This window comes from Marmota marmota, unplaced genomic scaffold (assembly GCF_001458135.2).
Source record: "Marmota marmota marmota unplaced genomic scaffold, marMar, whole genome shotgun sequence".
In the NCBI taxonomy this organism is placed as follows: domain Eukaryota; kingdom Metazoa; phylum Chordata; class Mammalia; order Rodentia; family Sciuridae; genus Marmota; species Marmota marmota.
In genome coordinates this window covers 4,824,285-4,849,812 of record NW_026000051.1, presented here as the reverse complement: position 1 = coordinate 4,849,812, position 25,528 = coordinate 4,824,285, and the positions used below count along the sequence as shown (strand labels likewise).

At 40.1% G+C, this 25,528-nt stretch overlaps 1 protein-coding gene across 6 annotated transcripts; it reads left to right on the top strand.

The window, feature by feature from the left end:
• Nucleotides 1-6: 6 nt before the first annotated feature.
• Nucleotides 7-24,615, top strand: Zbtb34 (zinc finger and BTB domain containing 34). 6 transcript variants are annotated; one of them, XM_048813030.1, is made up of 4 exons: nucleotides 7-2,606; nucleotides 17,287-17,408; nucleotides 17,945-18,012; nucleotides 18,114-24,615. In XM_048813030.1, exon 4 carries the CDS (start codon nucleotides 18,124-18,126, stop codon nucleotides 19,636-19,638), a length of 1,515 nt encoding a protein of 504 aa, XP_048668987.1. In that variant the 5' UTR covers nucleotides 7-2,606; nucleotides 17,287-17,408; nucleotides 17,945-18,012; nucleotides 18,114-18,123; the 3' UTR covers nucleotides 19,639-24,615. The 6 variants fall into 6 exon arrangements, with proteins under 6 accessions (XP_048668987.1, XP_048668989.1, XP_048668988.1 ...); XM_048813032.1 differs by lacking the exon at nucleotides 17,287-17,408; XM_048813031.1 differs by lacking the exon at nucleotides 17,945-18,012.
• Nucleotides 24,616-25,528: the final 913 nt, after the last annotated feature.

Here is a 25,528-nt window from a genome sequence, read left to right as displayed (position 1 = left end):
CGCCTCGGCCGTCTCTGGATCCCCGCTTCCGGGCACCTCGCTCCCGGGGTTGCTCCCTGTTGTGCCGGGGGCGGGGGTCTGGGTGTTTGAGGCCCCTGGAGAGCCTGGCCGGCCGGGGGTCGCCCCGGGAGGGGCTGCCAAGGGGCGGCTGCCTCACGCCACTGCTTTTCTCCAGGTAAACAGGCGGCGGCGGGTTGTGCTTGGCCCCGGAGGTCTCCGTGGTCACTCTCGCGCTCAGTTGGTCTTGCCGTTCCGAGGGCGGACCGGCCCGGGGGCTGTAAACAGTGCCCTTCGAGGCCAAGTGGCCATGCTGTAGGGCGGCACTAGTCAGGGAGTCTTGTGTTAAGGCTTTCAGGAAGCCTTTTCCACGCTGGGCCTCAGTTTCCCCACGTGAGAACGGAGGGTTCGGATTAGCTCTCTAAAGACTGTTCCAGCGCTGCTACGCTGTGTAAGCCTGGAATTGGAAGGGCTGTCCCTGGTTGAAGACACTGGGCAGCTTCACTGAAGACTTTTTTTTTCCCTCAAATGTGCACTTTTAGCCACTTAATTCACTTTTGTTTCACACAGGTTTAAAATGACTACAAGCAGCGTTTTCCAACCTCACTTTATCATCTTTCATCCCTTGCTGTTCACCCTAGTTTTAGTGAATCACATTCCTCGGAGTTTTGCATGCAAACATTTTGTTTATATTTGCCCATTTTTCTTTGTTCCCTAGTCCAGGCCCTCTTTGCTTCACATCTGGATTATTGCAACAGTTTCTTAGCTGGTCGCTGACTCCAGAGGTTTCCCCTCCCCCATCCTTCCTTTATGCTAACGCCTAACTTACTATAGGAAGTCAAAAAATAGTTGAGCGCCTTCTTGCTTATTAAATGCCAAGATGCTGTTCCATGTGGTGGGGGAAAGTAATTGAAGGCTCACTTAGTCTCCAAATAGCTTCACATTAGGTGCCAAGACATTACCTGTGAAAAGGTAATTTTGATTAGACAACGCTGTGTACAGTAGAATTAACAAGGCAAGATGGAGGTCACTGTAGGCACAGTGGTCAGGGAGGGCTTAGTGAGGGGGCGGGATTTGAGCTGGGTGTTAAAGGATGAGTAGGCTTCAGATAGGAAAAGAGGAGTCAGGCCCAGTGATCCTGTGGAGTTAGTGACTAGACCAGTCTCCTGGCAGAAAAGGGCTCATGTAGGAGAGGGGTAGGAGGAAAGATTGGTTGGGGCTGGTTCCAGAAAGAACTTAAACAGTAGGCCAAAGTTGAAACTATTCTAAAGGCACTGTTGAGCGACAGGAGACAAGGGGTGGTTCATGCGCTAGAGCCGGAAGGGAGAGGCTGGAGGCCAGGGGATCAGCTAGGAGGCATTGGTAGTTATACTACTATTCAAAGCTGATTGGTGTCCAGCCATTGCATGCCCTATCTGCCCAGGGCTGTCCTTGATTTAGTCCCACCTCATCCACCTGAACCTTATTCCCTGCTTCTTCTCCAAGTCTGGCCCCAGCAGAAGCCAAGTCATGACTGCCTCTTGGGCTTTGCCCCTGTTGTTCCCCTCCTCTGTGCACATTCTCCATTTCACTTCCTTCAAGTCCCTGCTGAAGACATACTTCCTTCAGAACATGTTCCCTGACTGCCCTACCCCCATGCCTTTGTGACACTCAGATCCAGCACTTGTTCCTTAGTTATTGAACTTGTTCCTGTCCCAAATGGAGTGGGAGATTTTTTAAGGGCACTGGATTTTTACTACTTCTCTCAGAGCCCTTCTAGTACCTGTATTTTTTTTAATAGGTATTCAGATACTTTCTGATTTTTGTTGGTAAACAATTTTTTAACATTTATTTTAGGGAGAAGCTCTTTTAGTTATTAGTGTTGTCTATCATGTTTAACTGATGTTTAATGCCAGTCAAGGTGGATGTTTTCAGCTTTCATTCTTGGGGTACAGAAATCTTACAAACATTAAAATGTTTATTCCTGATCACAGGAAAAGAAAAATGTCATAATTCTTCAGTCAGAAGATGTGGGGAAAGATTATCAGCTTTGCAATCACACCTTGGTTTGAATCCCAGCAAGGCTACTTACTAGCTATGTGAACTTGAGCAATTTATCAGATATCTCTGAGCCTTCATTTTTTATTTGTAGTATGTAGGATGATAAAGACCCTTTCATAGGATTTCATATGAATTTTTAAATGAAAATGAAATACAAACAAGGTAGTAAAATTTGTATTACCTAGTAACTGCTTAATACATTGTCATTGGGTATGGTTTTATCAAGGGGGGGGGGTGATCATAGGCTACCTGACTGTATCCCCTGAGTTATAGATTTCAGCATGGCTCTGTATCTGCCTTGCAGTTGAAGCACTTGTCAAAAATGTCAGTATCATAAATCTAGAAGCCATAGTTATATTTTATTCTCATTAATTTTCATGTTGCTTTACTTTAAATTCTGCTTAATGTTTTTCAAACTTCTTAATCCTGTCCATTTAATGTTTTGTAGCTGACAAACTGCTGAATTTAGCTTAGTGAAGGTCATCAACTGAACGCAGTTAAGTTTCTAATGGTTATTTTCTGGTTGATGTTGATGGCATGGAAAACCTCATGGAAGAATGCAATTCCAGGTGAGCTTTTCTAATCCTTTTGTCATAAGAAGCAGAGCATAATGTATTTTCCAGGTCCAGTGCCCCTATAATGCACCCTTAATATTTTTATGTTGAGTTCCTTTCTGTAAGAAACTTTTGTTCTTTTACCTGAAACAAAGCTGTTCAATTTGTGATTAGAATTTGAAACATCTAGCAGGGCATGGTGGCACACACCAGCAGTCCCAGCTTACTTGGGAGGCTAAGGTAGGAGGATTGCTTGAACCCAGGAGTTCAAGGCCAGCCTCGGCAACCTTGTGAGACCCCATAACAAAAAGAAAAAGAATTTGGAATGTCTTTTTGCCTTCTTCACTGACAGTAAAAAGAATGAACATTTCATAGAGAAATGGCACAAACCATTTGAAGTATAATATATTGTGACCTTGTAATTATTACCGTGTCAGACTTAGCCTGACTTTATCCATGTAGTACATCCTTAAATGAGAATTCTCTTCTTGAAGTTGATCATTAAGAATTCTGCATCAGTAAAAACCCTGCTTTTTTGTGTTTGTGTGATGCTGGGGATTGAACCCAGGGCCAGTTTACCACTGAGCTATCTCCAGCCCTTTTTATTTTTTATAACCCTTTTATTTATTTTTTTGAGACAGAGTCTTGTGAAGTCACCCAAGCTATCCTCAAGCTTTCAATCCTACTGTCTTAGCCTCTGGAGCTGCTGAGATTACAGGCTTTCATCAACACACCCAGCTTAAAGTCTTAGAGGAGGTAGGAGTTCTGACTCTTAAGAATGACAAATCTAGGTTCAAGTCCTGGCTGAGCCAGTAATTAGCTGAGTGAACTAGGGAAAGTTTCTTCATCTCTCAGTTTGTTTCTTCATCTGTAAAAGGGGAATACTTATAACAATTGTCTCATTGTTGTCAGGAAGATTTAGTGATCAAGTAAAGAGCTTACTTAGAGCACTGTACACAGTAGGAGCTGAATAACTCAGTCCTTACCATTGCAAGTAAAGAGGTCATTCCTCTCCTGCTTGGAAAGCTCTGAAGCAGCTTCTGATGTTTTGCATTGACTAAGACAAATCGCACCCTCTCAGAATTAGTATATCTGAGCAGACCTGGAGAATGTTAACGCCTTTGTAGGAAATGTAACAGTTTGGATAAAAATGTTCTTTCAGGCTTACATGAATTAATGCAGTAAGAACTCTAAACTTGTTTTCCTTTAAATTAGGATGAGTGCTTCATGAATATCCATCACAGAATGCCATTTTCTTTATTTTTTATTTTTTCTTGCGTTGAGTTTCAGTAGCACCAGAATGTTTCGTGCAGCCCTGGTGCTATTCGGCTGTTGCTGCTTTCCAAAGGATTAGATTGTAGCTCATGACAGCTCAATTTTAGTTTTGATCTAGACCCGGGCAGAAATATCTAGAAAAGTTATTTTTATATAGTTGTTACTGCTGTTACCATGCCTTTCATCTCCCTGCTTCAATCTGTGGTCTTTTTTAAAGACTTTGTATGAGTGAAAATTAGGGATCTTCAGTGTCTGATGGAGAAAGCTTAGTTTGAGCTGTCTCAGGTGTCAGCAAGTTACTAACTGAAGCCAGCAGGTGCATCTGGGTTTGAAATCATGAGCATCTTGACTGAGAATAATGGGTACCTCCTGGCGCCTTAAACAACTTCCAAATTTGTAACCTTACTTTCCTTTCTTGAAAGTGTAACTGGATATTTTTAAAAGAAGTGTAGCATCTTGTGAAACAAATTATAGCGTTTTCAGGTTAGGTGGGAATAAACCACCTTGCTAGATTTTGCCTTTTCTTAGACATGGTCCTATACCTCAGGGCTCTTCAGCAGGAAAGGCTGAGAGCCAATAATACAGCTAAGATAGCACTACGTGGATCTTGAATCTCTAGCTTGGTTTAGGTTACATCAGCTGAGCCATGATAAGAGCCCCTCTGTCTCTGTTCTCAGAGCTGTCAGAGTGGGAAAGCTCTGTGGCTTTTGAAGCTCACAAAACCAGCACACATCCAGTCCCTTAGTCTGTACTCTTTTGCTTTAATTCTGGTTGTCATGGGGAAATGATTCCAAGGATTTACCCAAGAATTTCGTGAGGGTGTCATGCCCAGGTGACATTTAAGAGTCCTGTCTTGTCTGTAAGTTTTCTGTAGCATGGGTCAACAGTGTGACAGGATGTTCCTAGTTTTTATTGTCTAGTTTCCTCACTAGCAGAATATATGATGCAGAGTTACCACCACCAACAGGATTGAACCCAGGGGTGCTTGACCACTGAACCACATCCCTAACCCTTTTTTTTTTTTGGAGATAGGTTCTTGCTAATTGCTTAGGGCCTCACTAAGTTGCTGGGGCTGGCTTTGAACTTGTGATCCTACTGCCTTAGCCTTCCAGGCTCTGGGATTACAAGCCTGCGCATTCACACCCAGCTGATAGTTTTACTTTTGATACTAGTCAGTGGAAATGCTGTTTCAGGAGAGAGCTAAGTATGAATGGTACATTTTTTCATCAGATACTGTGTTAGAGTACCGCACCTTTTTCTGTTCCCAGTTCTCTTCTATGTTCCCTCCCTGAGGAACATCATCTTTCACCACCATCCTCAATACAGTTTTTGGTCACTTCCCAGTCAGTATCTGTTTCTCTCCTGCCGCATGTTTTCTACTCCTTAGTAGGCAGCCTCAACTCAGCTTGTCCTGGCTGAGCTCCTTGCCTCCTCAAAGTGGATGTCATACCTGTCTCCAAAGTCCTGTTAAATCCTCTGGACTCTCGTTCACAGTGGCTGCCTTGAGAATCCCACCTGCAGTCTCTATCCAGGTGCTCAAGGGCCTCCACCCTATGGCAGTCCTTTGTCACATCCCTTTTTGTACCACTCATGCAGCTCATTGCACCCCAGACCCCATCCGCTTGCATACTGCTCCTGCCACTTCTGTCTGGAGTGTTGGATCTGTTCCTTTTGAAATGCAAGGCCCTGTTTTAAAATATGTTGCCTAAGAAGATTTCTGTTGATTTTTTAAAAAATCTTTTTGGTCAGAAGTAATCAGTCCTGTCATTGTTCCTCATAGTTCTTTATTTCTGTCTCTATAATTGTTAGTTTTATATAAAAATTATCCATTTGCAGCCCATCTTTCTTTAGATTTTTTAGTTTAAAAAACTATTTTTAGGCGAAAAGCCTACATGTCTTTTATAAAATTTAGTGAGACTAATACAACTGTGTGATTAAAAAAATCAGAAGTTTTAAAATGAAGTATGTTTCCCTTCCTAAGGTGACCAGTGTTAATATATCATGTGATTCCTTCTAGAACAGATTCAGTAGCACATACATTTGACCCTTGAGTAACACCTGTTTGAACTGCATGGGTTCACTCATTCATGGAACATTTAAAAAATTTTTTTTTATATTTTAATAATTTGAAAAACCTCACAAAGCATGTAGCCTAGAAATGAGAAAAAGATGTCATGAATGTGTAAATATGTGGATACTAGTCTTTATTTTATTGTTCTCTGCCTTAAAATACCCACAAATCTATTACAAAAAGTTAATATGGGGCTGGGGTTGTGGCTCAGCAGTAGAGCGCTCGCCTAGCATGGGGAGGGTCTTGGGTTTGATCCTCAGCACCACATAAAAACAAAATAAATAAAATAAAGGTATTGTGTCCAACTACAACTAAAAAATAAAATATTAAAAAAAAATTAATGTGTATCAAAACTTAAAACAGCTGGTTGTGGTGGTGCAGGCCTGTAATACCAGCAGCTCCAGAGGATGAGGCAGGAAGATCTTGAGTTCAGAGTCAGCCTCTGCAAAAAAAGCAAGGCACTAAGCAATTCAGTGAGACCCTATCTCTAAATAAAATACAAAATAGGAATGGAGATATGACTCAGTGGGGATATGACTGAGTGCCCCTGAGTTTGATCCCTGGTACCCCATTTCCCCCCAAAAAACCCTTAAAACAAACACAGACCACATAGTACCATTTGCATTTGAGAGAAATGTAAACAAACATAAAGATGCAGTACTAAGTCATAACTGCATAAAATTAATAGTAGTATGTACTGTATTGCTGTAATAATTTCACAGCTACCTCCTGTTGCTATTGCAGTGAGCTCAAGTGTTAGGAGTATTCACCTAAAATAATTGTGTAATACTAATCCTTCCACATCACTCCAGTAAGTTGCATGTAGTGATAAAAAGTATTCTCTTGAAGTTCTTGTGCGCTTTTTACTACATATAATGCATATAGCATACAAAACATGTTAATCTACTTGTTTGTTATGGGTAAGCTTCCTATCAATAACAGGCTATTAATTGTAAAGCTTTGGGGAAGTCAAAAGTTATAAACTTACAAAACACTGCACCTGGCTATCTGTTCTTTTAAATGACTGCATAATATTTCATAGTAGTTTTGTTTTTGAGGCAGGGCCCACTGTGTTGGCCAGCCAGTCGTCAAACTCCTGGGTTCATGTTCCTCCTGCAGGAATGTATGACCCCATCCAATTTGCTTTTTTCTTTCTTTCTTTCTTTCATTCTTTCTTTCTTTCTTTTTCTTTCTTTTTTTTTTTTTAAAAAAGCCAGTCTCCTTTTGATGGTGGTCCTTTTTTTTTTTTCTTCCTATAACAAAGAAAAATCCTTAGTTGGACATCCTTGTTACATATATCCTAATCCTAATGTGGAGATATATATATATAAAAATGAAAAAATGTATGGGTTTTATATATAAGTAAATCTATCTATCTATTGATGGTACTGGGTACTTTCATTGAGCTACATCCCCAGTCCATTTTGTGTTTTATTTTGAGATAAGGTCTCCCTAAATTGCCCAGGTTGGCTTCAAACTCCTGGGCTCAGTCAATACTCTGCTTCTGTCTCCTCAGTAACTGGGATTATAGGTGTGCACCACCCACCTAGTTTGTGAATATGATGTATTTAAAGGCTCAATTCTTAGCTGTCATTTGGGGACCAACAGGTAAATGCCCTTTATGTGTTGAGAGATATTACCCAGTTATCTCTCAGGATTACATTTGCCAGCTCTTTTAAAATGTCCACAAGTCTGATGAGTTAAAAGTTATATTTCATGGGCTGGAGTATAGGTCAGTGGTAGAGCGCTTGACTAGAGGCTCTGGGTTTAATCTCCAGAACTTTAAAAAAAAAAAAAAAAAAAGGTCTTTTTTCTTTTTTTCTTTTTGGAATTCAAATGTCTTTAATCATGAGTAAAGTTAAAACATCTCTTCATGGTCTTTTTTTGTTTTCTCTGGGTTTTGTTTGTTTTGTTGAACTGTGTATCCTTTGCCCTTTCTTCAGTAGGTTTTTTTTGTGTTCACCCAATTTGATTTATAAATTAAAGAATTTGGACAGTAGCCCTCTGTCAAACATGCATGCATTTTTCCTCTAGTATGTTGTTCATCTTGTGGTGTTTTTGGAAAGGGGGGTATGTTTTTGTCATGCTTTTATGTTGTCTTTGCCTTTGTGGCTTCTGGAACTTACGTTATGCTTAGAAAGGCCTTTATGTCAATATAAACAAATTAACCCATGTTTTATTTATTTTTTGGTGATATGCAAATCTTTCAAAATAGTGGTATAAGAATATAATGAATAATATAATTGTATTAATAGTACCCTCCATACATTCCCTGGTACTATTTAGGGCCTTGGTAAACTAATGCAATAGCTCTGAAAACTCAGGGTGCTGTGTTTCTGTTAATTGGACTTTTTAGTTTATGTTACCCTATGGAGTCATCATATATATAAGGGCGGTTGTTGCCTTTTTTTGCTCAAACTCAGTGGGAGGAGCTGGGTGATGGAAGAGCAGGGGCTCTCATTACTGGTGTCCAGACTTGAGCAGTTTCTGTTAGATTATGGTTGACTAGATTATAGTTTGCAAAATGCCTTTCTGTTCCAGAACTCCTTTAGGCAAAATGTACTTTCTTCCTAGGGGAGCTTTGGAGCCTGCATTAGAGGCGTCATTTCCTTGTTTGTTGTGTTTCAGAACAGCGTCTTGTCCTCATTCATGGGCATGGTGAAGTCATTTGTAGTTAATTTTTGAGTGGGATCTTGCAAAGATCTCAAGCAGCTTTACTTACTAAGCCTGTTGCCATATGGTCTTGCATCAGCCCTTGTTCTCTTTTCCTTCACCTTTTTCAGGTCTTTGGGAGGAGTGTCTGGCCTGGCTCAGGTGGTATTGACAGACCAGTCCCACTCTCCCTATGGCTGTGCCCACAGTGCCTCAGTATATGAGTGGCTTCTCTCTTGCTGGAGCCCATTCTGTCTTAACTCCACCCAGTGTGTGTCACTTTACTTCTAAAGCTGTCCACCTCCCCCTGGACTCACCTTGGTGATTTAGCTTCCCCACCTGCTGTCCTCTGGTGCCATCAGACTTGGCTTCCTTACTATTTGCTCACTCGTGGGTAGTCCCCTCAGTTTGCTCTTGTTTTTGGAACACAGGCCCATTGCTACTTTGAATTCTTTTGAACTTGGACTGGATGAACCCTGTGTGTTCTTGGAAGCATCTGCTCTTTGGGACTTCCACCTTTAAACACCAAAGGACCAGTCACTTGAGCCTAGTTCTGTGGTTTCTAATTAATTGAGACTTTAACATGTAAAGATGGTTTTTTGTTTAAAGCAGGTAAAATGAGCCAGGATTAAGGGGCTCTGAGGGAGAAATAGGGATCAAAACTGTGAATATGGATGGCATAATGCACTTTTAGCTGGGTTTTCTGCTCACAGTCCTTACTTCTACAGGTGATTTTGATCTAAAAAGAGGATGCTGAAATTGCTTTTTCATAGAGATGTGCATTTATAATTTTGGTGGATTTTACTAAAATGCCTTCATTTGCTGTTCTTCCTCCTGGGCAGCAGTCGGAACAGTCCTGGGAAAATTGGCCTTAGAGTCTGTTTCCTCATCTTTAAAATGGTTTAATAGTGCTGCTTCATGGGGGATGGTAAAGGTTCAGTGAGCATGGTGAGTCTTTCAGTCATGCCTATATGCATCAAGCATTTGGTACCTGGTGGTTACTGGTGGTTACTGACATGTCAAGATGTCCATGTAGGAGTCTTGACACGGACATCTGTCCAAAGAGTTGGGCTTTGTAGTCCAAGGCTGGCCACTTGTTTACGGGCCCTTGCAGCCACAGATCTTCTAATGTTGGAAGCTGGAAAAGGACTTTTCCAGGAAAAGGAGGAAGGTTAAGGTATGTGATTGGAGGTAGCAGTCATCTCCTTTTTTCAGTTTCTGAGACTGGTATAGGGGTTTGATATGTGTGGAAGCAGAATATTGGACTGCCCATATTAGAGGATCCTTCCCAAAACCCAGCCACAAGACCAGCGAGAGCATCAAATGGCCACGGCAGAAGCTGTGTGAGAGGTGGAAGCTGTTTCCATAGTTTGACTTCATACTCTTTCTTCATACTCTTTCTTTATAAGACAGTAAGAATTCTGGCTGGAGGTATGACTCAATGGTAGAATCCTGGGTTTGATTTCTGAGCACTACCAAAAGAAAAAAAAAAAGGAAGGAAGGAAAAGAAAAATAATTCTAAAGTAAGAATTTGAAAAAGCAGAAAGATGGTCTCTTCATTGGTTGTATGAGCAGAAGAGACCTCTGAAGCTGAGGAGCCAGCAGATCCCTTCAACTAAGTCCTCTCCATGTGGTGGTTTTTGAAAGAAGTGTTTCTGGTTTTTATCAAAAGTATAGTTTTTACAAACAAAACCAAAATAAATATTGTTAAAATAAGTATTAATAGTACTACAGAAAAATGTTCATTTTATATGTGCCTCTTTTTTAAATTAAAGTGCAAAAATGTACATGTCTTGTGGGCATGATTTTTTACCTAATATGAGGGAAAGCCCTATGATTAATATGCTAAATTAAAGAAGACTGATTCTGATGTTTTTAGTGAGCAGAATAATCAAATTCATTATTGTTTTCTGAAGAAGCTGCAAACTTAATCTAAATGAAAAACTCATATAAATCACTACTCTGCATTATCAAAAATGAATTCCATTCCCATATCTCTTTGAGTTGGGAGGAACTGCATTAAGCCTGGATCAAACTACAAGACTGGGACTCATTCATCTTTGAATTCCCTGTGGTTTTGTATAAGTAGGAGATTGATATTAAATGAATATTTCCTATAAAAGGAGGAAAAAATAATTTAAATCCCCAGTTAGTATGCCATTTAGTGACTACAATTAAATCTCATATTTGCAGCACATATGACAAAAGGCTAATTTCCTTAATTTGCAAAGAGCTCTGACAGTTCAATAAAAAAGGCAAATATGGGGCAGGGGCTATAGCTCATTGGTAGAGTGCCTGCCTCGTATATGTGAGGAACTGGGTTCGATCCTCAGCACCACATAAAAATAAATAAAGATATTGTGTATATCTACAATTAAAAAAATATTAAAAAGAAAAAGGCAAATGTGGGCAAAGATAATAATAGGCAATTCAAAGACAAAAGTTAGACAGGTTGCCATTAAACATGAGAAAAGATATCAACCTCATTTAAACATAAACATACGCACATCGAAATGATGAGGTACCATTTTTCTCCTGTCAGTTCAGCAAAAGTTAAAATTTAATACCAATTGCTGGCACTTGCAGGGGAGCAGACTCTTCCCCATGTTTTTGGTGAAAGGCTAGTTGCTTCCACCTTATATAGAGGATAATTTGGCACTATTGAAATGAAAACCTCATGATTTCTCTGTGAGGAGTTAGAAAAGAAAGCCACAATGTATGTGACATGTATGTTGCTGTTCTGGCTTTGTATTGGCTATTTAAGTTGCTTCCTGTTTTGATATAAGATGGAACTGGTTAAAAACACTGACACAACCATCCATGGAATGCTGTGAAGTTGGAAAAAGTGGGGTCATGGGGTATATGCTGCTAAGGAAAGACTTTAAGGTATATTAAATATGTTTCTTTGTTTCTTAAGATCAGGGTACAAAACAGTTTAGGCCAATACAATACATGTTTAAATTTCTCTGAAAGAGCACCCCAAAACTACCAGTGATTGTCTGTGGGAAAAGGGGTTGAGATTGAGGAAAGTTTGGCAGTTTTTGTACTTTTTTCTACTATAATCTGAAATTCTATGTGCATATTTTAAAAAGATAATTAAAAATTGATCTAACATAGGTATAGGCCCTCTGGCATTCTATGTAGGGAAGAAATCAAGAACTGCCAGAAGCCATTGAGTAACCTCTTGGAGGATCTTATTTGAACTTGAAGTCCCTTTTACAAAAGGTTCTGACCTCTTCTATCTCAGGACTACCAACCAGGCCTAATAAGTCCAGTCATGGGGTATAGAACTTGTGATGAATTATGCTATTTGCTCTCTGTAGCCTGGTAATTGCCTAGAACTCAGATTAACTATAAATTCACTTTTTTCCAGTCTTTTAGAAGCTGCTTACTCAAGAGTGTTGCTTGTTAGCAGCTCTAGGGAGGAACTTTGAATCTCATTGTCACTGTCAAAGGAAGCATTGGTATAAGGGAGAGGAGAGCAAAGTGCTACCTTTCTCATTTCGCAGAAAAATGGAATCCCTCTTAGGCGTTAATCAGGGTGTTTCATTTTTCCCCTTAGTGATTTTATTTCAAGTATCATTCTCTACTTCTGAGAAGATAAAAAGCTGCACACAGGAGAGGAGGCCTCATTGTAAACGTGTTCTTGGTTTTTCATTCTGCTTCAGAAATGCTTTTTTTTGTCCTTTTCCCCTGGTTTTTGTCTGTCCCCCACCCCCTTTTGCCCCTTCATTCCACAAGTTGCTATTTACACACTTGGTATCATGAAAATGCTATAAGGTTAAGTAATATTTGACCTCTCGTCAGGTGCCAGCTGGGTTGCATTTTTGTAAGTTGTGCCAATTTGAGAAAGTATTGTCTCATCTTAATTTTTTAGTTTACAAATGAAATGATTAAGCATTTTTTCTCTGTTTAAAAGGCAAGGATATTTTCATTTCTTTTTTAAAGCATCTGTTCATACTCTTTGCTGTTTTTTTTCAATTGTTATATATGACTTTCATTGATTTATGAATTTTGTATTCTCTGCCATGTATGTTGGAAAATATTTTTCATAATTTTTTTTTTCTTTTGGTCAAAAGTTTGGTTTTTTTTAGGTATATAAAAAACTTGCTTCTGTAGTTAAACCTATATATCTATCTTCCAGTGCTTAGAACTGTCTTTTCCTAGAGATTATTTCAGGATATGCTATAAGAAATCTGATTCTGTTATTGTTTGTTCACATTCCCTAAGCAGCATCTATTTTAATCATTATTCCTTTTTTTTTTTTTCACTGATTTGAAATGGCTCATGAGGCTGATTTCTACTTCGGTCTATCTCAGTCTGATTTCTACCTGCCTGCCCTGACAGCATGATGTGGGCTCTGCCCTTCCCTTCAGCCCTGTCCTGCTCTGGTATGACACTCCCAGCGATCCTTCCTTCCCAGCCCAGGCTCTTTATCTCTTTATACATGTGATTTCTTCTGCCTAGACAGTTTCCTTGCAGCACCCCCACACCCTCACAGAGCTCGCTAACCTTTGCTCATCCTTTTGGTCTCATTTAAAATAGCATTTATGGGCTGAGTTTGTGGTTCAGTGGAAGAGCACTCACCTGGCACATGTGGGCACTGGGTTCAATCCTCAACACCACATAAAAATAAATAAATAAAAAAAAATAAAGGTATTGTGTTGCTGCAGTCCGGCTGCAGCAAAATAACCAGGGGGGTGACAAGGAACTTGTGTAGATTGATACAGCAGGAGTGGGAGCCGTTTATTGTAGGACAGGAGGGGTATATATACATTACACACATCGTATCTTAATTAACATAAACTAGATACAGCAGTCAACCAATAAGGAATCTCCACACTCAATGGCCCGCTGGTGTTACTTCACAAACCACTCCCTCTCGCAAAATGCCAGGCGCCATCTTGACTTGTTTACAGACTCTAACATTGTGTCTCTCTGCAACTAAAAAATATATTAAAGAATAAAATAAAATAGCATTTGTTCATGTGGCCTTCTCTGACCAGTCCCCCATTATAAAAGATCTCATAGTTTGTATCACAGTTTATGATGAGAGGATTATAACGCACCTGGTGGTTAGTGCCTGGCACATAAAACGTACTTAATATCTATTTTATTTACCAAATTAACTTGAATCTAATTTTACATTGGCTATATTTTTCTTTTTCTAAAATTTCTTTTAGCATTTATTCTAGATCTGTGCTGTCCAATTTGGTAGCCACTAGCCACACATACACTTGAAATGCAACTAGTAGGGCTAGGGATGTAGTACAGTGGTAGAATACTTACCATGTGTAAGGCCCTGGGTTCAATCCCCAGTCCTGCCAAAAAAGAAAACAAAAAACAAAAAACAAACCAATAACAAAACCAACCCCTGAAATGCAACTAGTCCACACATGTTGTATATAAAATACACATCAGATTTCAAAGACTTAATATGAAAAAAGGAATTTAAAACGTCTCATAGCTTTCTAAACTGTTGTTGATTATGCGGTGCCATGTTTTAGATACATTGGGTTAAATATATTGTGAAAATTTATTTTAGTTTTTTATTTTAAAAAAATATAATTTACTAACACCAGGCACTATGCTGCATGTCTGTAATCACAGCAACTTGGGTGGCTGAGGCAGGAGGATTGCAAGTCTGAGGCCAGCCTAGGCAGTGTAGTAAGGCGCTCAGTAACTTAATGAGACTCTGTCTCAAAATAAAATAAAAAAATAAAAAGGGCTGGGGATGTAGCTCAGTGGTAAAGCATTCCTGCGTTCAACCCCCAGTACCAAAAAAAAAAAAAAAAAGTACTAGATGGTTTGGGTTGCAATACAGTGATAAGGCACTTGTCCAGCATGCATAAGACCCTGGGTTTCGTCCTTGGTGCTGCAAAGAAAAAGAAAAAAAAAAGCAACTAGAAAACATTAAGTTACACATGTGTTTTATTTTTCATTGTTCTAGCATGTTTGAGATCCTGGGTTTAATTCCCAGCATGGGGTCGGGGGATGAATTGAAATCATTTTGTCAAATTTCTAAGAAAATATTCCATTGAGTCGCATTACATTTACAAATTAATTTTAGATAAAGGTTTCTGCCTCTATAGTATTGAATCTTCCTTCAGAAGCATCTCTTCATTTATGCATTTGTATTTTGTCCTTGTATTAAGGTAGTATTGTATTTCCTTTTTGTTGGCCCTACTGAAACCAGAATTTTGAGTGAGACTAGATTCCCTGTTTGGTCAATTTCCTCTGGGTTTTTGTCCTACAAATTTTGAAGAAGGGAAAAGCAAGCAGAGCAGGATTTATTTAAGGGAGAAGAGATAGAACCCCTGCCATGCGGGTGGGGACTCATAGCAGGAAAAAAAAAATTTGGTGTGCCAGCTTAGGAGTTTATATGATTCTGGGCTGAGCATGGAACAAAATCTATATAAAAAGGCATTGAAAAAGTATCAAGGGGCTGGGACTGTAGCTTAGTGGCAGAGCGCTTGCCTAGCATGTGTGAGGCACTAAGTTCGATCCTTAGCACCACATAAATATAAACAAAATAAAGGCATGCTGTTCATCTACAAATACAATCAAAAATTTTTTTAAAAGTATCAAGACTATCATTTGGACTATCATCACCCCCACCTACCTTTCTATAACTTAAGTCTGAGTTTACCCCCATTTTCCATTTTCCACCTCTGGCCCAAAGGAATTGGCTGGAGGTGTGCCCACAGGTTGTGTCTTTAACATTTGAAATAGGCTCATTAACATGTCTATTGGTTAGCCTATGTGGTTGAATGGGACCAATTATCCTGACTGCCTGGTCATTTTACTATCTATTTTACATTCACTATTTATTTATCTTCATCCTCACCCAGGTATTATATAGTTTCTGTTGCTTGTTGCTGTCTGTAACTTGTGATCTTACACGTTTTTTTTTTTTTTTTTTAATGTGCAGTTATTTTTGAGACCCTCCACTTCTTAAATCCTAACTCTAATATATATTGCAGATGATTTGTTTGTATTTCCTATGTAAATAGTCATAATTGTGTGTAACAGTAATTTCTTTCTCTCTTTTTTTTTTAAATGGCTATATGCCTTAATTTCCCCTTGTTGTGTTGCTTTGACTGGAAGTTCCAGAACAATCTAAGAGTAGTGATGGTAAAAATGTTGTCTGTCTTCCAGTTCCTGATGGGAATGCCTTACTAAAGTGTTTACCAGAATGTGCTCCAGGGAGCATTAATTCTTGAGAATATTAATGTGTGTACCTTGAGAAAAGAGTTCCAATTAAATGAGTTTGCAAATTGCTGAGTTAAACAGAATGCTCCTCTGCAGGACTTTTCAGATGGGTTATTATGCTAATGTGTTTTTGATCCCTAGGAGATAAGGAATGATCTGGGGCTGGCTAATTCATGGGCTTGTGTTCTACCAAGTATGTTTTGGGACATGCAGACATAATGTTTCCTTTTTAAGGATGCTGCTGTCATTGACATGCAGTAGATACTGTTTATTATATCAAGAAAGTATTGTTTGCTGACTAGCTTATTGAATATTCCTTCCTTACTCTGAGGTGTTCAACTTCCTCAACTGCATTTTTGGTATAGTATTGATTTAGTCATATGTATTTTTTCCCCTTTGACCTTCTTATTTTATAGATTATATTTGTATATTTCCTAATATGTAGCTACTCCTACTTTTGGGAAGCAGCTGTTCTTGGTTATAATATATTCTTTTAATGCGTTGTATTTCCTAGTATTTCCATTAGAACTTTAAAATCTCTACTTAGACAAAGTAGACAGTGTTCTTTGTGCTATTTGTCATCTTCTGGTATCAGATTTGTGCCAGATGAACTGAAATGCTTTAAATGTTTCTACATGTGTCTGGAACAGTGTGAACGGCCTGAAGATCATTTGTGTCTTGGCACTTCTGTTTCTTTTTTATTTAGTTCTGCCAATTTATGTTATCCTAAAAATATGTCCATTCCATACAGATTTCAAATTGATTTCAGTCGTAAGTCTAGGATAAATAAAGACACAGTATTCCTGTTTGACTAAAATGTTTTAACTCAGATTTTGACATGATTTTAAAAAAAAATTCTAAAGTGATACAGTTCTACTAACTGATCCTTTCCTGCAAGTCTTGTATTTGGTTGCACATTGTCTTGTCTTGAAATTGTTAAATTTTTTTTCTGTGATTATGTTATTATTCTGTATTATTTTCTTTCTTTGAGCTTAATTTGTTATTTATTTACCAACCTCCTGAGTTGAGTAGTTTCACTTATTTTTAGTACTCATTCTTTAATGGTAAAAAAGTTTGAAGGCTTTGACTTCTCTTATTGCCTTTCTTGTTGTTGGTGATATTTTCTAAGCCTCCAGCATTTCATTATGAAAAATTTCAAATATTCATAAAAGTTGAGAGAATTCTATAGCAAACACCTGGATATTATCCGGACCCTGCCATTGTTAGCATTTTATCATGTTTGCTTTATTACATACCTGTCCATCTAATTTTTTGGAGATACATTCCCAAGTAAGTTGAAGACCTATGTAAATGTCACTCAGACCCTTCTTTACTGCTGATTTTGTTTGTTTTCTCATTTTATAAATACTTGTATTCCATTCTGATTTTTCTCTGATTCAATACCTATTAAGGAGGGCTTTAAATTTTTATTGGTTGGATCTTAAAAACTAAAATATAATTGTTAGATCTCATCTTGTGTTTTAGTCAGAAAATGTAGCCTGGCCTCTCTGTACTTCATCAGTTTTGAGCAAGCTGGTGCTGCAGATTCCAGACAAGAGGGAAGCAGAACTGTCCCAGGTGCGCCAGCACTGTGAGCTCTAGTGGAGGTGAGGCACTTTTGATGTGTCCATCACTCTTCTTGCTCCTACTCCTAAAAATAACTTTACTGGAAGGGACTGAGCTTTGCTGTGTCACAGAAAAGTGTGCAGAGCAGAAGGTGCAAAAGTGCAAATCATGACAGTACTGACAAGGGACCTGCTTCACTCATGATGCCCAGTGTGCTGTTAACTTGGAAAATACCAGTTAGAAATACACAGATAAGGGCTGGGGATGTGGCTCAAGTGGTAGCGGGCTCGCCTAGCATGCGTGAGGCACCACATAAAAATAAAATAAGGATATTGTGTCCACTAAAAAAAAAAATACACAGTAAGTCAGGTCATCCTTTAGGTGAATTTCAGTAATTTTTAGAGTCTTTCAAATCCTCAAAAGTAAGTGAAACAGGGAAATATTTTTTCTGAAAGTATACTAGTTTCTCAGTTGGAGCAGAAATAGCCCTATTATGTCTAGTGTTTTATTTTTGATCAAGAGAATGTTGGATGGTAATGATACTGAGCTAATTAATCCTGTGGTTATTTGGCTTTAGGTAAATTAACTGAAACCTGAAAGACTAAAAAAAAGCAAGAGGAAGAATGTTGAGGCAGACCTTAGGAGGTACGATAGCTGCAGTGTTTAGATGTTGTCAGCTTGTGTTTATTTCACTTGTGCTTGGTGAGCAGTCATTGGTGAATTATGAAATCTCTCTTTTTCCACAGATTGCGCTTCATGTCGGTAGAAATGGACAGCAGCAGTTTTATTCAGTTTGATGTGCCCGAGTACAGCAGCACCGTTCTGAGCCAGCTAAATGAACTCCGCCTGCAAGGGAAACTATGTGACATCATTGTCCATATTCAGGGTCAGCCATTCCGAGCCCATAAAGCAGTTCTTGCTGCCAGTTCTCCGTATTTCCGGGACCATTCAGCATTAAGTACCATGAGTGGCTTGTCAATATCGGTGATTAAAAACCCCAACGTGTTTGAACAGTTGCTTTCCTTTTGTTACACTGGAAGAATGTCCTTGCAGCTGAAGGATGTTGTCAGTTTTCTGACAGCAGCTAGCTTTCTTCAGATGCAGTGTGTCATTGACAAGTGCACGCAGATCCTAGAGAGCATCCATTCAAAAATAAGTGTTGGAGATGTCGACTCTGTCACTGTCGGTGCTGAGGAAAATCCCGAGAGCCGTAATGGAGTGAAAGACGGCAGCTTCTTCACCAACCCTGTTGAGATCTCCCCTCCATACTGCCCTCAGGTACGGCAGCCCGCTGTGAGCAGTGATCTCCGGATGGAGACAACTCCCAGCAAAGCTTTGCGCAGCCGCTTACAGGAGGAGGGGCATTCAGACAGGGGGAGCAGTGGGAGTGTGTCTGAGTATGAGATTCAGATCGAGGGGGACCACGAGCAAGGGGACCTCTTGGTGAGGGAAAGCCAGATCACTGAGGTTAAAGTGAAGATGGAAAAGTCCGACCGACCCAGCTGTTCTGACAGCTCCTCCCTAGGTGATGACGGGTACCACACCGAAATGGTTGATGGGGAACAAGTTGTGGCAGTGAATGTGGGCTCCTATGGCTCTGTGCTCCAGCATGCATATTCCTATTCCCAAGCAGCCTCACAGCCAACCAGTGTTTCAGAAGCTTTTGGAAGTCTGAGTAATTCTAGCCCATCCAGGTCCATGCTGAGCTGTTTCCGAGGAGGGCGTGCCCGCCAGAAGCGGGCTCTGTCCGTCCACCTGCACAGTGACCTGCAGGGCATGGTACAGGGATCTGACAGTGAAGCTGTGATGAGCAACCCTGGGTATGAGAGCAGTCCCCGGGAGAGGAGTGCAAGAGGTCACTGGTACCCATACAATGAGAGGTTGATCTGTATTTACTGTGGGAAGTCCTTCAACCAGAAAGGAAGCCTTGACAGGCACATGCGCCTCCATATGGGAATCACCCCCTTTGTGTGCAAGTTCTGTGGGAAGAAGTACACACGGAAGGACCAACTGGAGTACCACATCCGGGGCCACACTGATGATAAACCATTCCGCTGTGAGATCTGTGGGAAGTGCTTTCCATTCCAAGGTACCCTCAACCAGCACCTGAGGAAAAACCACCCAGGCGTTGCCGAAGTCAGGAGTCGTCTAGAGTCCCCTGAGAGAACAGATGTGTATGTGGAACAGAAACTAGAAAATGACGCATCAGCCTCAGAGATGGCCCTAGATTCCCGGATGGAAATTCATACAGTGTCAGATGCTCCTGATTAAGATGGTAAAGAAGTGCACCCAAACAAAGCACATTAATCAATGCATATTTGTGATTTGCTTTGTTGTAATCTTTGGTTTTCCCAACCATCTGGAAATCTCTTGGTCTCTTGGCAGTTTTTCTAAAGTTTCTGGATGGAACACTTCATTGTGTTTATCCTTTCCCCGCCCTCTGTCCCCCAAGGAGCTCAAAGCATGAAGGGCAACATATCCAGGGAAAACATGGGCTGACAGTATTCCTCTTTGGCTGAACTCTTAATCCAAAATCCTCCAGTGAGTTAGCTATGCCAACTAGTTGACCCGCCATTCTCTGCCAAGAGGCATACTCTCTCTCATTGTGGGCGCTGGCACCAGTGCATTTCCACGGAGGGACTAGGATGCCGTCAGCTGATACAAATGGGTAACCTTTTCTAATTTAAACTTACTTTAGGGGGTAGTTAGACAATTTATATATATATATAATAAAACGATTATTATATATATAGTATATATACATTCTCAAATTTGAGTTTATTCTGGTTGAGGTGAATGTAAGAGGAATATATAATTTAATACAATGTGAACAGAGCTTTTGACTCTGTCTCATCCCTACCTAATATGTTACTTTTGCCCCTTTGTTTTCCTTACAGAAGAATGTTAATAAGATTTCATATATATTAATCATTGTGTCCAAAAGCAAGCAAAGCAAATCACAGTGTTCACAGCTCTGCTTCATAACAAGTACATAAACCAAATGCCATAAAATTTCTTCAACTCTAGTTGGGAACCCTTTGGAATTTTTGTTTGTTGTCTGGCAGGAAAGCTGGACGACCTGTGGTGCTGACCTTTTTACATAGTATAGTGTTATATTAGCCAACCCCAAAGGAGCAGTGGTTTTCAAGGTTTTTACCGGCCTACAAATCTACCTTCATTCCGTACTGTAGAAACATACATACCAGGTAACTAAATCGAATCACTCTCTACCATGAGTTAGTCCTCGCACTAAAGGAAAGGGATTTGTAGTTTTGTCTACAAAATTCTCCAAGCAGTGTTGTGGTGTTTTTGTTTTCTTCCTCCTTTTTCTTTCCCTTTTCAAACAGCCAGTTCAGGTGCACAGCAACTTTTTCTACGTGCAGTTCCCTGGGAGACTGCAGAACTTGGAATTTGTACTTTTTGTAAAGCTATACTCTATGGGAATTGCAAGCAATATATCTATCTTAGTATTGTGTGTGCTAACGAGAGCCTCGGTGGCTCCCCCACTCTCTCAGTGTTTCCTGCTTAAAGAAACCAACAGTTAAAAGCCCTCTGAGATACTCAGTGTGTCACCAAATTTGTGTGTGTATCACCATATTTTTGGTCACGTGGTGCTATTTTTGTTAAGTATCTTCTAGGTCAGTATAGTTGTAGAAAATGTGAAATTTAATGGTAGTTGTGAATTACAGTTATTTTCCTCTCTTTGGTTCATAGCTTGAAGAGAGACCTCAAAAGCATGTATGTGCTGGCAAACACATTACTGTATACCTGATCCTGTTTGAATAATGTTCTATTGGTAGGAAAAGTCTTCACTGTTGTGTTCACATATACAAACAGGCTTTACAAGATCGCTTTGGTGCTGTAGACTCCAGCAGCGGGCAGTTCTGGAAGCAGCTTGGTGGTGAGTCTTGCTGCAGGCTGCCCTTGGGATGTCAGCACTGCAGCCTCTGTCTGTGGACCTGGACTCTTGAGTCCACACTCAGCGCATCTCCACAGGGGAACAGTGCTGCCATCTAAGAGGAATAGAAACAAAAGACAGCCTCTGAGGCTGTGCATTAAGGAATGCAGAAATGGACGTTTGCTGGTGTTCCATGCTTTTTTGGCTCTTAAAATACCAACGTAGATTTGGGGAATTATTTTGGTTTGGGTTTTTTGTTTTGTTTTGTTTTGTTTTTAAGAAAAAAAAGTCATTCAAACCCTTTGTGTGTAATAGCCCGTGGGTGGTGGCTGTGCAGTAGCACCTCTTTAGCACACAGGACCTGTTCACGTGTGAACTGCTACGCTACACATTAGTGTTAACTCCGAGTAGATTACACTCTAATCCTGCTGCTCCTGAGGAGCAGCTCTTGCTAAATCGGGTATATAGTATGCCTTTTTCCTCGTCAAACTGCCTAAGTGGGGGTTTGTTCTCTCCTTGAAGCACTTGTACAACTCCTGATAAAGCCGCGTGCCTCACGGGGAGGCTGGACCCCAAGTGTTTACCCACTTAAATATGTTCTGGGGTTTCAGGTAAATGTTTGTTGATTTTTTTTTTTTCTTTAACATGAATAAGTTTGATTTTGATTTTTTTTTTTTTTTTTTTTAAGAATTGAATGCAAAAAATTTGTGTTGTATTACAAATTAAGTTTGTGACAAGAAAGACCCAAATCCAAGGACATGAGAGGTCAAGCTCAGGGAAGGAACCTCCTTTTCACTCAGGCTTGGGGCCTTCTGCAAGGCCTCTAGAGCTTTCTGCAGCATATGAGACAAGTTGGGAGGGAGAGCACTTGGGGCAAGCACCTTTAGTGTCCTGGTTCTTGTCATCGTGTCCGTCTTAACTTTATTTACATGAAGTTCTTGTAATTGTAAATTTGTTTAACTGGTTTGAGTTTACCAAAGAGTGACTTATCCAAAATTGTCTTTGACAAAAATATACATTGCTTTGATTGTACAGTTCAGGTTCAAACATTGTCATGGGACTGTTAAGGGGCAGAAAATTGATTGAGTTTCTCTCTAATAATCATGATTCCATATTTTGCAAGTTCCACTTGCTCCCATTCTTGTTGCTAACACTTTACCCTTTCCACTGCTAGCAGTGTTAAGAATGAATTCTCAAGCCATAACACAGTACTGTAAAGTTCCGAAGGGCTTCGAGGGAGGCAGCACGTAGGCCAGCACACAGCTGAGTAGCCTTTCTGAGCATTCGCACTGTCATGCCTTCCAGTGTGCATGACTGGTGAGAGGGTCACTCCACTCAGATCGGGCAGCAGCAGTTAATTGTGCCTTGCCACATGAGGATGTGCCAGGAGGATTAACATGACCACAGAACAGAAACATTCCCTCCCTGAAGTTCACGTCTCCACAGACGAAGTACGCTGTGTAACTCCTTAGAGCAACTCTTTTTGGAAAACAAAGTCCCTATTTCTGTACAGTTTTAGGTTAGGTGTTTTCATTTATATCAAATGCAGAAATCAATTAAGATAAAGTGATATGTGAAAAAAATCTTTTACAGTAAAGTATATCCTGAATCCATAAGGCTTGTTCATAATTGAGTCTCTTCCTGAGCTACCTTCTCAGCATTAGACAATGTGAAGACAGTGACAGCGTCCTTTCTATCAATGTTTAACCTGTTACTACAAACTGTGAAGACAAAGAATTTTATACTTGTACTAATGTTTGTGGTTTTAAACAGTTTTTTCATTCTAATCAGTTCTCTACCCTCTAATTTCTACTAAAGCTGTAAATACATTTAGAAATTATATTTGTAAATACAGTATATGAAGACAAGTTAACTTTTTGGTTAGTGGAAAGCCTCCCACCCAGTTGGCACTGCCTTAGCAGTTGTCTGATTTTTTTTTTGTGTGTGTTGTTTTTAGGTTTTTTTTCCCCCTTTTTTCTTTTTTTAAACAGCAGAAAGGATACTGTCAGTTCACTGTTAAGCAGAATATACTGTAGAACTAAATTGATAATTTTTAAATCTTTCAGAGCATATGTCTCTTCTGATGAAAGCAGTTATAACCAACTCTGTTTTTCCCTTAGCCCAGACCATAGCCTGCATGTTTTTATGTGTAGTTTTGTTTTTATTTTTTTGTTTTTACAGCCTAGACTCTAGGAAGAATTTGCAGGAACACAAAACAAGGGCTGGGGGGAATCATCTATGTGAATGAGCTTTACTTTAAAGAGATTGATGTGTTTTATTTTAACAACTTTTCTGTTTGTTACTGTGACTTTTTGTTGTTGTCGTCGTCATCGTCGTTATTGTTAAATTCTATAATGGTTTCCTGTGAAGCCTCCACTGAAAGGGACTCAAATATGCAACACCTAAACTATTTTCCAAGGGCACATGCCCCTTGAATGGTGCTTCTAGACTGGTCAGGGTTATTTATTAAATTTTATATATGAAAGTATTGGGGAATTATGTAAATTCTTTATATGAAACTATCTAGTTCATAAATCATAGATTTCATATTACTCAGTGCAACTGAACTGAACGTTCAGAAGAGTCATTCACATTGTTCCAAATTTGTAACGGTTATCATGTCACATGCATCTTTTTCAGTAAGTGCCAGAGTGTGTCCACTGTTTCTGCCTTGACTTCTCAGCCCAGAAGAGAACCTGTTTTCTCTGGTTCCCTCTCTGGGTCTGGCACAGACAGGGCTATTGTAAATCTTGATCAAGTCCCGGAGTCAGCCTTGCTTGGCACTCCGAGTAGCCGATTCAGTAAACAGACCTCTTGCTGCCCCTCAGTGACAAGTATGCTGTGAATTCAACCTTTGGACTTGTGGCCTAAGCCTCTGGTTGCTGCCCTGACTAGAGTAAGAGGTAAACTTACCTGGTTTGTTTGAGAATGACCATTTTCCTAATGTGAAAACCATCTCTCTCACCACTTTTATTAGTAGGGCTAACATTGTTTTCCGTTATAAATGGTTGAGCAATTTGAATGACTTAACACAGTGTCATTATCTTGCAATATAAACTGGTAACCTCACAACTCCACACTTCATCACCATATGAAGTAAATGAAGCTAGCTAAGCGGATGCTGTATCAACTAGTAACTTGCCATTAAGGATTATTTTATAGCATGGATTTAAGACTATTTATTCAAATGATATTTTACTCTGTATTCATTTTGTTTTAGATTTGTGACATGAATATTTCAGTGCTGCTTAATTTTGTTCTGAATTCTCGTTTCTTGCTTGTAAATGGCTTTTTTATGGTATAAAGTCAATGGAAATTGCTGTTTGTAAATAAAAATGCTGCTAGAGCAACTGTGCTGTGTTTGCCCTCTGTCTTCGCCTGCCCTGGCCTCTGAGAGTTTTCCTGGCCCTGACAAACATCTGCTGTCTCATAGTTTCTGTAACCACTGTTTTCAAAAGGCAAGGGTTTCATAAGAAGCTCTTGTGCCACAGTTGTGCAGAGAAGAGATAGGAGCAGGTGTGTTTCTGATCTTTCTTTTGTGTGGCTAAGACTGGATTAGCAGGGGTGAACCCTGCTGTCCCCACCTGCCTGCAGAAGTACCCATTTGGTTTCTTGAAAGTGCCTTACCTGGTCCTGCATAGAGCTCGAAGCTGTACGGGCTGTCTCTTCTGCCTCCTCTGTCTTCTCCCACTTGGCCAAGACAACTCCTCCGGGTTCCAATTCTGCTTCCCTACAAGGGCTATTGAAGTCAGGCCGCTTTACAAAGGTCTTGTTGAGCTGGGTTCCTGCCCATGGAGCACTTACTACCATTTGTAATTGGATGTTCATTAGTGGGATTATTCAGCTCATCTTTACCCCACCAGTCTGGCAGCCCTCTGCTGCAGGGATCCTGAACTCATTCTCACTTGTGTGTTCTTTGAGTGAATGGGCAGTTGCACATTTTCAGGAGGGTCAAGCAGGGCAGCAGGGCTGGTACAGGGTGGGATTCGGTTTGGCTTCTGTGGAGCTGGCTTGCTCCTTATACTCATGAGTAAGGGCTGCTGTATAGTAAGTTCTCTGCCTTCTCTCCAGGGCTTTTCTATGGTTAGGTGATGGTGAGGTGATATGAAAGGTCCATGCTGAGGCCAGCTTCACTTGCTATTGGGGGCCCAGGACTCCTGAGGAACAAAAGAGGAGGATGAAGAAAGTGCATCCACAGGCCCAACAGGAGGCCTGCCTTCTAGCCCTGCTTTTGCCTTACCACGACCTTAAGCAACCTCTTTG